Source organism: Taudactylus pleione, unplaced genomic scaffold (genome assembly GCF_031769625.1).
Source record: "Taudactylus pleione unplaced genomic scaffold, aTauple2 ptg000100l, whole genome shotgun sequence".
Classification (NCBI taxonomy): Eukaryota; Metazoa; Chordata; class Amphibia; order Anura; family Myobatrachidae; genus Taudactylus; species Taudactylus pleione.
The window spans coordinates 14,977,191-14,992,682 of record NW_028284502.1 but is presented as its reverse complement, the minus strand read 5'-3'; the positions used below and the strand labels follow the sequence as shown (position 1 = coordinate 14,992,682).

Here is a 15,492-nt window from a genome sequence, read left to right as displayed (position 1 = left end):
ATAATACACTTTGCTGCATCTTATATTTAAGTCTGAAATTGTTTTACTTGGAGAACACACTGTACTAATTGTTCCAACAGGTCATTTAAAAATGAAGTTAATTCATATGTATGGCTCACATTTAAAAGCAGGGCTGACTGTAGTAAAAAGAGAACTGCAGCATCCTAAACATTCTGTATACAACATATAGTGCCAAGGACTAAAGAAGGTTGCAATCACTACTTGTTCATCCCGGTCATCAGTTTAAAAAAAAAAAAAAAAAATCACTGCTCCTGTCCTTTTACCCTAAAAGGAAGAGTTTTTATCAACAGTCACCCCCCACCAATTGCTGTATTTTTAGTTTAATGATATTTACCCTCATTCTTACATGCCTTACAAAGTTTTAAACCAGCAATAAAAAAAAAAAAAACACTACTGCCGCACACACTGGCCTACTAGATAGACTATCAAGGCTGATCATCGGTTCTCAAGGGGGTAAGCACGAGCACTGACGCTCAGACACTTCATGGGTTAGGTATTAAAGCGATTACTGGTTGTACCTTCTATGTGGTAGCTCACAGCGGAAAGGATGTTGTCCAAATATGTTTTACTCATCACAATGTACAAGGAAATTAAACACTATGGGGGAAAATTAAATTGTGGTCTCTCGTCCGCAGCTCCCGTTTAAAGGGACAGGCGACATTCAATTGTTGGTGCCGCTGGGCGCAAGTGCCACGGGCGGACATTACTTCTTGTACCCAAAAGCATCAGCATTAGCCAGGTAAAGCGTCTAAACCCGTGTAAACTACTGGGCGCACAGCCCAAAAGTCTGACTTTGGGCGAATTTCTGCTCACCGCCTCATTAGGGTGTGAGGAGAAATAATGGGTGCCCATCATTTTAGACGGGAGCTGCGGGCGCTCGACAAAAATTTAATCCCCCGGTGATGTTACCATTATATTAGATCAACACGACAAGCTTCTCCGGAAACGATTCAACTGCAGAAAAGTCGCTAATTTGAGAAAAAACGGCAAGAAAGTCAAGACCGATATGATTGAGCCGCGCCATACATGCCGACGCACTGTGCCAATTTACACTGTCACAAATGTGAGAAAAGTGCAAATCTCCATATGGTGCAAAAAAAAATAATCGCTAGGCACATATATGGGCGGAATTCAACTGATTACGCGGTCCGGATCTCCCGTCTAAAGTGACAGGAGATCGCGGGCCGCTATTCAATTGATCCCGTTTTTCACGCTGCTCGCGCCCATAGAGGTCAGGTTTAGCCGCGTAAAGCAGCTAAACCCGACCAAAGTGCTGGGCACGACCGCGAAAAGTGATGTTTGGGCGCCCAAACAGATAACTTTTCGCACATTTCAGCTCTCATCCCCCAGGGGCTGCGAGTTGAAATGTAGCGCTGGCAGCTGATCGCACCCGTCAAGAGCAAGAATTGAATAGCTCCGTCGGGCGCGATAGGGGCTGGAATCAATTGAATTCCGCCCATGTATAGCAATATCCCATTGAGAGACTGTATAGCCCTGTGGTCCCTTTTGCTATATCCAAAGAAGAAAACAGAGGAGGGAGCCCCAATCATTTACAGACAGGGAGAAAATCAGAGATTTTGGGGGGAGGGGGGTGATTTAAATTCAACGGGACAACACTGATGTTCGGCTTTGCACATTATTACTTAACATGGAAGCCAAACATCGCTAATTATCCTGTGCAATTCTATGGGGAGCGAGGGTAAATCAAAGATAGTACTGGTTAATATGTACCTTCGACTGACCATTCCGAAGACACACGGAGGCCATGTGGCTGGATTCAATTCCCCCATGTGACCCATCTATTAGTATACCGATAGGAAGAGATAAAAGAACACTCCCCATGACATATTTTAAATCATGCTCAACTGTAGTGAGAAATGTGCAGAGTAACCCGGACATTAAACTGCTCTCATTAAAAAAAAAAAAAGATATATATTTTTTTTTAAATAACACTTTTCTGCTCACGGGATCAAATAAGATAAAACTGCATGACAGTAAATTACACCCTTATACCCCCCCAAACAACTGACATCAATCATACCGTAAAAACACTCACACCCAGGAAAATAAAGCAGTTGATGTAGCTTATCTGCTTCTGAAAACAAACAAAAAAAATGATCATACTTCCTCAGAAGTTTTAAACAGGCTGAAATGCCTCTGACACCAACCCAAACAATGATTATGATGACTGTAATTAAGTCAGTACATGAAAGCTCAAGCCCCTCCCAGTCTTCTTTCACAATATCATCCCTATTGTAGCCGAACATTCCAGAGAGGCTGTGGAGACGAATCATGGCTGGGTCAGGATTACAGCCTTTCAAGCCATCACCTGGCACAGAGTGCAAACCGTGATTCCTTGCAGGGTTATCTCATATTTTACAGCACGTTCTACATAGTCCCTGCAGCTGCAAACCAATAAATTCTGAAGACAACACACACTATGATCTATAAACACTTACAGCAATTTTCACTTGACAGATAAGACTATATGTTCAGTTTATGATCTACATTTTATGGCCATTATGAACACAACGACAGGCACGGCCCCAAGAATGATATTGTGTTGTTTGCAAAGAAATGGCCTAACTCATTAACATTTGCCAGCTTCCTCTTGAAAGATACTGATTAAATGTTCAATTGCAAATGAACTGGCAAAAAGGAGAAAACTGCTTGTTTGCTATGCATGCTATCAAGACACAGAGGGGGCGATTCAAATGTTTTTTAGGTCGTGATAATTAATGAGCGCCCAGTTTGCGATTCAGTTGTTCTGGGCGCTCATTAATTACCACCCTCTTCGCCTCCTATGAGACGAGGTTTAGCCATGTAAAACTGCTAAACCCTTCTAAAATTCTGGTTAGGGCGCCCTAACCAGGGGCTTTCTCACACATTTCTGCTCGCACCCTCCTGAGGGCCCGCTCTGTCGGGCGTCTTAAAAATAAAGCCACCGGCACAACATTTGAATCACCCCCAGAATGTTTAGCTGAAGTGGTGAGGTATTAGAATGCTTTACTGGAGTTTTAAATCCGGCTCGTGTTAATTCTAAAGTGGCCGCAGCACTGCCAAATGGTGCGGTGGTTGTTACAGACCCCTGTGGCACAGAGAGGAGAATACAAGAGACAGAGTGTTCTTACAAATTTACCACTAACACGCTAACTCTCCCATAACCCCTCCTGAGCCTGAAAGACAAATATAAATCAACCAACGCACAAGCTCAAAAACCTTTGACGTCTGTTAGATCCCCTCTTCTGATCTTGTGAAGTATATTACACAGAAATTTTCAAATGCTTGACAAGCTGCGCAAAACGTCTCTATGCCTGTGTGAAGTGTTCGGCAGATTTGTGGATTGCGTCTCAGAAGGAGGATTTTTTACGTGAAAAAAAAAAACCATATCTATTTTTATGATGCAAAGGGGAGGTAGAGAGACTAATAAAAATAATAGTGCTTACAGCAGGGATACCGTGCATCCGAAAAGTCTGGGAGATGTTAATATTTTCTTTGTGGGCCCCCCCTTTGTAACAAAACAAATTATAGTGTATGACGATGTGTTGAGATATTAGGGGGAAGGGAAAGGACCCAGAATGAGAAAGGTGATACACAAAATGAAAAGAAACAGGATGTTGATGGGGGAGGGCTGTAAGATATGTAAAACGGATGAGTGCATGTCTATATGGGGCAGTGTCTCCCGTCTCCTATCCCCTCTCCCTGGCTTCGCTCAACTGGTGGAGCTGATTAGGAGAAGTTTGTGGAATGTGATAGACTCAGCAGTCCTGTGCTGACACCTAAGTCACGCCCTCCCTGTCCCCACCCCTCCCTGAACGCACCAGGCCACAACATGTTGACACATTTCCACCGATGAGCACAAATCAGCCCTGAAACAGAGCACAGAGCACACCATATCCGTCTTACAATTTGGGGTATGTAGGGAATAGCGATATTTAGCATTTTCATATAAATTTTATTTCAGATCTGAATCTCATTGTACTAGTCAGTGTAGGAAGTGAAAAATGCCTAATCCAGAATTTCCCAAACTCGGTCCTCAAGGCACCCTTATGCTGGGTACACACTTCCAGGGGTGGTCAATAAGGGGCCCTCCAGCTGTTGTTGAACTACAAATCCCAGTATGCCGTGCAACAGTTTTAGCATGGCTAAATAGCAAACCTTGTGGCAGGACATGCTGGGATCTGTAGTTCTACAACGGCTGGGGGGGGGCGCTTATTGCCCACCCTTACGACTAGACGATATGTCGTCTGATCCGGCGTATCGGAGCGACATTAACGGGCACATCGTCTAGTGTGTACAGACTATGTCACTGACGAGGCGCGCTCCCGCGGGGACGTCAGCGACTTCCTCCGTTGGCCCTACATGCAGGGCTATGGTGCCGAATGCAGCATGGCCCCCCGCAGTCGCTCCCCATATCGCCTAGTGTGTATGCACTTGCCGATGCCGGCTCCCCCCGCAGGGTCCTGTCGCTGACAAGTTCGGGCTGGGTACACATCCTCTGGTGTGTATCCAGCCTAACACTCCGGGTTTTAAGGCTATAAATGCATATGCACAGGTGACTTAATCATACCTCATTAAGTTTGATTTAACCATTTGGGCACAAGTCTGAATATCCTTATAACCTGGACTGTTAGGGGGAAATATATAAGTTATGTCAGTGTTCACGTCAACATCTACCCCAAAACCACTGTCATTTTTAAAATGCCGACATTTTTTCAGATGTCGACATTATAACCAGATTAATATCATAACATTTGACAATCTGGTGTCGATTTTAGGAATGTTGACACAGTGGGCGGAATTCAACTGTTTCCAGCCCCCATCGCGCCCGACGGAGCTATTCAATTGTTGCTCCTGTCGGGGGCGATCAGCTGTCAGCGCTCCATTTCAGCTCGCAGCCCCAGAGGGGTGCGAGCTGAATCTCGGCGAAAAGTTACCTGTTTGGGCGCCCAAACATCACTTTTCACGGTCGCGCCCAGCACTTTGGTCGGGGGTAGCTGCTTTACACGGCTAAACCCGACCACTTTGGGTGCGATTAGCGCAAAAAAAAATGTCAGCAATTGAATAGCGGCCCGTGATCTCCTGTCACTTTAGACGGGAGGTCCGGACCGCGTAAACACTTGAATTCCGCCCAGTGAATGCTTACAATGGTAAGGTGACTTGCGGGACGAGTTTGTGAAATCATGGCCTAATCCAAAACATTTAGGAAACATTTTACCTTGACCCATAACTGAAATCCAGTTAAGCCCCTGAAACGCATAAGGTTGTTGCATAATGGGAGAAAAAGGTTGGTAGTAAGAGTAATAAACCATTATTCATACAGTATCACATCCAAAAAAGCAGACTGCATAACTGTATGTCATGTAATGCGAGTCCTAACCATACAATAATGTGATTTGAGAAAACAATTTCAGTAACATCAAATTATAGTGCAACAAAGAATTAATACATTCTTTCCTCGCCAGACTGCAATACAGGTTCTAGCCAAAACATCCTTCCAACAAATCTACATATTAAGAACATTTTGCCTGTTTTGAAAATCCTTCGCTGATAACTCCTGATGCCAGTCTCGCACTGTCACACCACCCCCTCAATTCCAAGTCTGACATTACATCAATGATTTACAAAGATGAGATTCGTTATGTAAAAACACTACTCTCAACCCCCTTCCCCAACACCCCATTTCCAAATCTCGCACTCTAAAATGACCCCCAATTCTAGTATGTCACTCTCAAAACAACCTTGACTGTATTTTTCCTACAATACCAGTTCTTTTCCCTAAAGACAACTTCATGGGGTCTCTATATAGCCAAAAATGACTGTCCTTTATCCCCTGTGGCTAGATTGCTGTTCAAGCCTTCCCTCACCCCATTGCAAATTGCAGGTTTGAGCACCTCTCCCCAACATCCCCACAAATACTCACATCCTTCTGTTCACCCTCCTACAGGAAAGCCATAAATACACACATGTATATTCCACACTCATGTTCAGAGCCCACTACAAACACATTGTTCAATACCCCACACATACAATTATGTAATGTTCCATAAAAACATACTGATGTCTAGCTCCCCTTCACACACACGTTATACAACACCACACACTGTAAGCACCCACTCCAAAAGCATACAATGTTCAGCAAACACCCCACACACTCATACACTGATCAGCACCTTCACACACATGCAGATCAGCACCTCCACACACACATGCAGATCAGCACCCCCCCACACACACACACACACACAGAGATCAACACCCCCACACACACACACAGAGATCAACACCCCCACACACACACAGATCAACCCCCCCCCCCCCCACACACACACACACACACAGGGAGATCCACCCCCCCACACACACACACACACACACACACACAGAGATCAACACCCCCACACACACACAGATCAACCCCCCCCCACACACAGGGAGATCAACACCTCCCCACACACACACACAGGGAGATCAACACCCCCCACACACACACTCAGGGAGATCAACACCCCCCACACACACAGGGAGATCAACACCCCCCCCACACACACACACACACACACACACACACACAGGGAGATCAACAACCCCCCCAGAGAGAACCACACCCCCCACACACACACACACACACACACACACAGAGATCAACACCCCCACACACACACAGATCAACCCCCCCCCACACACACAGGGAGATCAACACCTCCCCACACACACACACAGGGAGATCAACACCCCCCACACACACACTCAGGGAGATCAACACCCCCCACACACACACTCAGGGAGATCAACACCCCCCCCCACACACACACACACACACACAGGGAGATCAACCCCCCCCCCCACACACACAGGGAGATCAACACCCCCCCCCACACACACACAGAGAGAGATCAACACCCCCCCCACACACACACACACACACACAGAGATCAACACCCCCCCCACACACACACAGAGAGATCAACACCCCCCCCACACACACACAGAGAGATCAACACCCCCCCCACACACACAGAGATCAACACCCCCCCCACACACACACACACAGAGAGAGATCAACACCCCCCCCCACACACACACACAGATCAACACCCACCCCCCACACACACACACACACACACACACAGATCAACACCTCCCCCCCACACAGAGAGATCAACACCTCCCCCTCACACACGCAGAGAGATCAACACCTCCCCCTCACACACGCAGAGAGATCAACACCTCCCCCCAACACACGCAGAGAGATCAACACCTCCCCCCCCACACACACACACAGAGAGATCAACACCTCCCCCCCCCACACACACACAGAGATCAACACCTCCCCCCCACACACACAGAGATCAACACCTCCCCCCACACACACAGAGAGATCAACACCTCCCCCCCACACACACAGAGAGATCAACACCTCCCCCCCACCACACAGAGAGATCAACACCTCCCCCCCACACACACAGAGAGATCAACACCTCCCCCCCACACACACAGAGAGATCAACACCTCCCCCCCACACACACAGAGAGATCAACACCTCCCCCCCCACACACACAGAGAGATCAACACCTCCCCCCCCACACACACAGAGAGATCAACACCTCCCCCCCACACACACAGAGAGATCAACACCTCCCCCCCCCACACACAGAGAGATCAACACCTCCCCCCCCCACACACAGAGAGATCAACACCTCCCCCCCCACACACAGAGAGATCAACACCTCCCCCCCCCCCCACACACAGAGAGATCAACACCTCCCCCCCCCCCACACACAGAGATCAACACCTCCCCCCCCCACACACAGAGAGATCAACACCTCCCCCCCCCCCACACACAGAGAGATCAACACCTCCCCCCCCACACACAGAGAGATCAACACCTCCCCCCCCCCCACACACAGAGAGATCAACACCTCCCCCCCCCACACACACAGAGAGATCAACACCCCCCCACACACACACACAGATCAGCGCACGCGCACACACACACACACACACACACACAGATCAGCACCCACACACACACAGATCAGCACACACACACACACACAGATCAGCACACACACACACACACAGATCAGCACCCACACACACACACACACTGTTCAGCACCCCCCCCCCACACACAGTTCAGCACCCCCCCCCACACACACACTGTTCAGCACCCCCCCCACACACACACACACACACACTGTTCAGCACCCCCCACACACACACTGTTCAGCACCCCCCACACACACACACACTGTTCAGCACCCCCCACACACACACACACTGTTCAGCACCCCCCCACACACACACACACTGTTCAGCACCCCCCCACACAAACACACACACTGTTCAGCACCCCCACACACACACACACACACACACACTGTTCAGCACCCCCACACACACACTGTTCAGCACCCCCCCACACACACACACACACACTGTTCAGCACCCCCCCCACACACACTGTTCAGCACCCCCCCCCACACACTGTTCAGCACCCCCCCCACACACACTGTTCAGCACCCCCCCCACACACACACTGTTCAGCACCCCCCCACACACACACACTGTTCAGCACCCCCCCCCCACACACACACACACACACACACACACACACACACACTTCAGCACCCCCCCCACACACACACACACACACTGTTAAGCACCCCCCCCACACACACACACTGTTCAGCACCCCCCCACACACACACACTGTTCAGTACCCCCCCCACCACACACACTGTTCAGCACCCCCCCACACACACACACACTGTTCAGCACCCCCCCCCCCACACACACACACACTGTTCAGCACCCCCCCCCCCACACACACACACACTGTTCAGCACCCCCCACACACACACACACACACACACACTGTTCAGCACCCCCCCCACACACTGTTCAGCACCCCCCCCACACACTGTTCAGCACCCCCCCCCACACACTGTTCAGCACCCCCCCACACACACACTGTTCAGCACCCCCCCCACACACTGTTCAGCACCCCCCCACCCACACACTGTTCAGCACCCCCCCCACACACTGTTCAGCACCCCCCCCACACACACACACACACACACTGTTCAGCACCCCCAAACACACACACTGTTCAGCACCCCCCCACACACACACACTGTTCAGCACCCCCCCCCACACACACACACTGTTCAGCACCCCCACACACACTGTTCAGCACCCCCCCCACACACACTGTTCAGCACCCCCCCCCACACACACTGTTCAGCACCCCCCCCCCACACACACACTGTTCAGCACCCCCACACACACTGTTCAGCACCCCCCCCACACACACACTGTTCAGCACCCCCCCCCCACACACACACACTGTTCAGCACCCCCCACACACAGTTCAGCACCCCCCCTGCACACACACAGATCAGCATCCCCCCCACACACTGTTCAGCACAACCCACACACACACACTGTTCAGCACAACCCACACGCACACACTGTTCAGCACAACCCACACGCACACACACTGTTCAGCACAACCCACACGCACACACACTGTTCAGCACAACCCACACGCACACACACTGTTCAGCACAACCCGCACACACACTGTTCAGCATCCCCCCCCCCCACACACACACACTGTTCAGCACAACCCACACACACTGTTCAGCACAACCCACACACACACCCACTGTTCAGCACCCCCCCCACACCCACTGTTCAGCACCCCCGCACACACACACACACTGTTCAGCACCCCCCCCCACACACACACTGTTCAGCACCCCCCCCCACACACACACACACACACACTGTTCAGCAGCACCCCCCACACACACACACTGTTCAGCAGCACCCCCCCCCACACACACACTGTTCAGCAGCACCCCCCCACACACACACACACTGTTCAGCACCCCCCCACACACACACACACTGTTCAGCACCCCCCCACACACACACTGTTCAGCACCCCCCCACACACACACACTGTTCAGCACCCCCCCCCCACACACACACACACACACACACACTGTTCAGCACCCCCCCCACACACACACTGTTCAGCACCCCCCCCACACACACACACTGTTCAGCACCCCCCCACACACACACTGTTCAGCACCCCCCCCCACACACACACACACTGTTCAGCACCCCCCCCCACACACACACTGTTCAGCACCCCCCCCACACTGTTCAGCACCCCCCCACACACACACACACACTGTTCAGCACCCCCCCCACACACACACACACACACACACACACTGTTCAGCACCCCCCCCCCACACACACTGTTCAGCACCCCCCCCCACACACTGTTCAGCACCCCCCCCCCACACACACACACACACTGTTCAGCACCCCCCCCCCCCACACACACACACTGTTCAGCACCCCCCCCCCACACTGTTCAGCACCCCCCCCCCACACACACACACTGTTCAGCACCCCCCCCCCCCAAACACACACTGTTCAGCACCCCCCCACACACACACACACTGTTCAGCACCCCCCCCCCCCCACACACACACACTGTTCAGCACTCCCCCCCCACACACACTGTTCTGCACCCCCCCCCCACACACACGCACTGTTCAGCACCCCCCCCCCCCACACACGCACTGTTCAGCACCCCCCCCACACACGCACTGTTCAGCACCCCCCCCCCCCACACTGTTCAGCACCCCCCCCACACACACACTGTTCAGCACCCCCCCCCCCCCCCCACACACACACTGTTCAGCACCCCCCCCCCACACACACACACTGTTCAGCACCCCCCCCCACATACACACACACACTGTTCAGCACCCCACACACACACACACACACTGTTCAACACCCCCCCCCCCACCCACACTGTTCAGCACCCCCCCCACCCACACACACTGTTCAGCACCCCCCCACACACACACACACACACTGTTCAGCACAACCCACACACACTGTCCAGCACAACCCACACACACACTGTTCAGCACAACCCACACACGCACTGTTCAGCACAACCCACACACGCACTGTTCAGCACCCCCCCCCCACACACTGTTCAGCACCCCCCCCACACACACACACACACTGTTCAGCACCCCCCCCCCCACACACACACTGTTCAGCACCCCCCCCACACACACACACACTGTTCAGCACCCCCCCCACACACACACACTGTTCAGCACCCCCCCACACACACACACACTGTTCAGCACCCCCCCCCCCCACACACACACTGTTCAGCACCCCCCCACCCACACACACACACTGTTCAGCACCCCCCCACCCACGCACACACACTGTTCAGCACCCCCCCCACCCACACACACACTGTTCAGCACCCCCCCACCCACACACACTGTTCAGCACCCCCCCCACCCACACTGTTCAGCACCCCCCCACCCACACACACACACACACTGTTCAGCACCCCCCCCACCCACACACTGTTCAGCACCCCCCCTACACACACACACTGTTCAGCACAACCCACACACACACTGTTCAGCACAACCCCCACCCACACACACTGTTCAGCACAACCCCCACCCACACACACTGTTCAGCACAACCCCCACCCACACACACTGTTCAGCACAACCCCCACCCACACACACTGTTCAGCACAACCCCCACCCACACACACTGTTCAGCACAACCCCCACCCACACACACTGTTCAGCACCCCCCCACACACACACACACTGTTCAGCACAACCCACACACACACACACTGTTCAGCACAACCCACACACACACACACACACACTGTTCAGCACAACCCACACACACACACTGTTCAGCACCCCCCCACACACACACTGTTCAGCACCCCCCCCACACACACACTGTTCAGCACCCCCCCCACACACACACTGTTCAGCACGCACCCCCCCCACACACACACACACTGTTCAGCACCCCCCCCCACACACACACACACACACTGTTCAGCACCCCCCCCCACACACACACACTGTTCAGCACCCCCCCCACACACACACACACACTGTTCAGCACCCCCCCCACACACACTGTTCAGCACCCCCCCCCACACACACTGTTCAGCACCCCCCCCACACACACACACACACTGTTCAGCACCCCCCACACACACACACACTGTTCAGCACCCCCCCACACACACACACTGTTCAGCACCCCCCCACACACACACACTGTTCAGCACCCCCCCACACACACACACACACTGTTCAGCACCCCCCCACACACACACACACTGTTCAGCACCCCCCCCCACACACAGACTGTTCAGCACCCCCCCCCACACACACACTGTTCAGCACCCCCCCCACACACACACTGTTCAGCACCCCACACACACACACACACACTGTTCAGCACCCCACACACACTGTTCAGCACAACCCACACACGCACTGTTCAGCACCCCCCAAACACACACACACACACTGTTCAGCACCCCCCCTACACACACATACACACTGTTCAGTATCCCCCCCCCCACACACACAGTTCAGCACCCCCCCCCTACACACACACTGTTCAGCACCCCCCCCCTACACACACACACTGTTCAGCACCCCCCCCTACATACACACTGTTCAGTATCCCCCCCCCCCCCACACACACACAGTTCAGCACCCCCCCCCACATCCCGCCTGAGTCATCCCCCTATGCCCCCTATATGGCGCCGTGCAGCAGCCCAGTCTCCCTTGTGCCCATGTCCCTTGTGCCCTAGCTGCTACCATTACCTTCATAGAGCAGGAGGAGGTGCAGCGTGCAGGGCTGTGCCGGACATGTCAGGCAGTACGCGGGGCCCCTCTGCATACTCAGCTCGCTCCGGCCGCTGCCATCTTGTCCCGGCCCAAATCACCGTCACCGTCCTTCTGCCTCACCCCCGGGCGGCTTCTCACTGCTCAGTACCCCGCTGGGGAGGCCATGCTGGTCCTGCCGGTGCGGCGCCCTGGCCTCGCTCGGTCCCGCCGTGCACACACCGCCGCCGCCGCCGCCCGCTCCCCTCCTAACATGTCGCTCCAGCAGCAGCCTGAGGGAAACAGACAGCAGCAGACGATCCCCGAGCAGCGCATCCGACAGGGCAGCGCCGCCTGGCGTCCGCAGCAGGAACTGACGCCATGGCAACCCAGGAGAGGTTGTTTACATCGGTGACGTCATCCGCTCTAACCCATTTACTGTGCGAGTGACCTGTAATACTCTGCAGCGATCATGTACACAAAGCAACACACTGGGCGTTGTCAGGGTGATAGATGTACAACCAGCGCTAGAGGATGTATAATAATAATAATAACAATGGTTCCCTTCTTATTAAGGTGTGTCACAGTCCCTTGGTCTTGGATTTTTTTCTCCACATTTTTATCCTTTTGGCCAAATTTATCCAAGAAAAGGATGCATTAGGCAAGGAGTCTTCAACCTTGGCCCTCCAGCTGCTGTGGAACTGCACATCCCAGCATGCACTGCCACCTTTTTGATATAACAGCATGCTAAAACTATGGCAGTGCATGCTGGGATGTGTAGTTCCACAGCAGCTGGAGGGCCAAGGTTGAAGACCCCTGCATTAGGCAAAGAGAACACTTAATTGACAGCCAGTTAAAAAGCAGATACTGTAAAAAAATGTGTCCACATATATACCATACCTTCCAAAATACGCACTTCTAGATTCAGGGCAGAAAGCCGGTGCCTGAAAAAGGGACGGGACTGTTCCACCCAAAGCGGAACAGTTTGGCGGTATGACATGCACCTATCCTCAAATCGAGTCAGAAAACCCCGTTTGGCGCACCACACACTTTTCCAAGCGTCCCGCCAGAGACTTTTTCACAAAATATGTGTCTTATTCACTAATGCGACAAAAGGACAAAGCATGGGTCACCCCTGACTACTGACGCTGGCATTTCATGTAGCAAAAGACAGTGGTCCGGTACAAGTGCCTCGCCCCACGCATCATTATGCTTAATCTGCGACTTTACCAATTCCTTTGTTACACAAATACTAATTCCTTTATTCTGTACCAATTCCTTTGTGATACATATACTATTCCCAAGTACCAGGGACACTATGAAGACATTCGTATGTAGCTATGATAAAAATAAGATGTAAAATTCAGGGAAAAGTACTCAAGCAATGGAATCTGTAATCATGGCGGAGCATCCTTGACGTGCAACGCATCTCGCACCATATGTTGCAAATGGGATAGGTGTATGAGGACACGTATGTAATTGGCATGCATGTGTGATGGAAAACACTATACTGATTGCATCGTAAAAGTTCATATTTTGCATGTTCTCAAGTGTAAAATAGATATACTATAGTATGAAATGGCAGCAGGGTAGGATGTGTGATATAAAAACCTCATTCGCTATTGGCTTTCACTAGAAACAGCAATTCCTGTATTCACTTCAAGTCACTAAACTTAAATCAACTAATTTCCTAACCAATTAGGGGGTATATTTACTAAAGTGCGGTTTATAAAAGTGGAGATGTTGCCGATAGCAACCAATCAGATTCTACTTATTTATCTAGCAACACCTAGAAGATAATAGCTAGATTCTGATTTGTTGCTATGGACAACAACTCCACATCTGTAAACCCGCACTTTAGTAAATATACCCCCTAGGACTCATATCATATGAGTTCCTCAAAGAACCCACTGAAAGACTCAATTTTTTGCTTCCGATGGACAAAATTTTGCCATTGATAGCTGAGTTAAGATGTTTCTCCACCATCGATAACTGAGTTCTGATGGTGACGCAGCAACAGGTTTTTATTCCTAAATCACAAGTCGCTTTGCCCAGCCCTCCCATTGGGTGTCTCTTAACCCCAAAATGGTTGCGTAAAGTGTCTGCGCTGCTTAATTGCATAAAATAAAAATAAATATCCCAAGAGCTGTGGGTTTAAGCATATAAATACACATTTATTAAATAATGCCATAAAATACCTAACTGACTATGGTCATAAAGTTACTCTACAAAACAGACATATGGCTTGATTCAGCACGGATCGCAAGTGCTAAGACGCACACAGTTGGCTGATTTTCGCGATCTGCACATGCATGAAAGACGCAGTGCGCGTGCGTGAACTAGGTTCTGCGTTCGGAGATGCAATCGCAGGCAGTACGCAGACCCAGTACTCAGTGATTGACATGAAGTGCCGTTTGTGGGTGATGACGGGAGGTGGTCGTGCGAACGCAGGCGTGTCAGTGCAATTGAACGCCGCTGCAAGACCGTGCATAAATTATCCACAGCGAACCCATACGCAGCCTGAGTACTCACTGCATGCAGGAAGTTTAGCAATTCCTGTGGGAGGATCAGGTCAACCACTATTCTGCCTCTTGGTCCGATGGTTCTCGATTGTACCGATGTTTTCACAATCTTGCACTTTATTACGAATGTGAGGGAAGGTAACGAGCGTCTATATGAAGTGCTGGGCGTCTTCATAATATGGTGCAGTGGTAGTGCGTATGCATTCATTAGCATATTTTCGCAGCGGTGT

At 51.5% G+C, this 15,492-nt stretch overlaps 1 protein-coding gene across 1 annotated transcript in view; it reads right to left on the bottom strand.

The window, feature by feature from the left end:
* HIPK3 (homeodomain interacting protein kinase 3) overlaps positions 1–13,053 on the bottom strand; it is a 115,583-nt gene extending 102,530 nt beyond the window's left edge. The window contains exon 1 of the mRNA XM_088470445.1: positions 12,741–13,053. Within this exon, the coding sequence (XP_088326571.1) occupies positions 12,741–12,816 (76 nt within the window). The 5' untranslated portion in view covers positions 12,817–13,053. The remainder of the gene's footprint in view (positions 1–12,740) is intronic.
* Between the last annotated feature and the right edge of the window lie 2,439 nt (positions 13,054–15,492).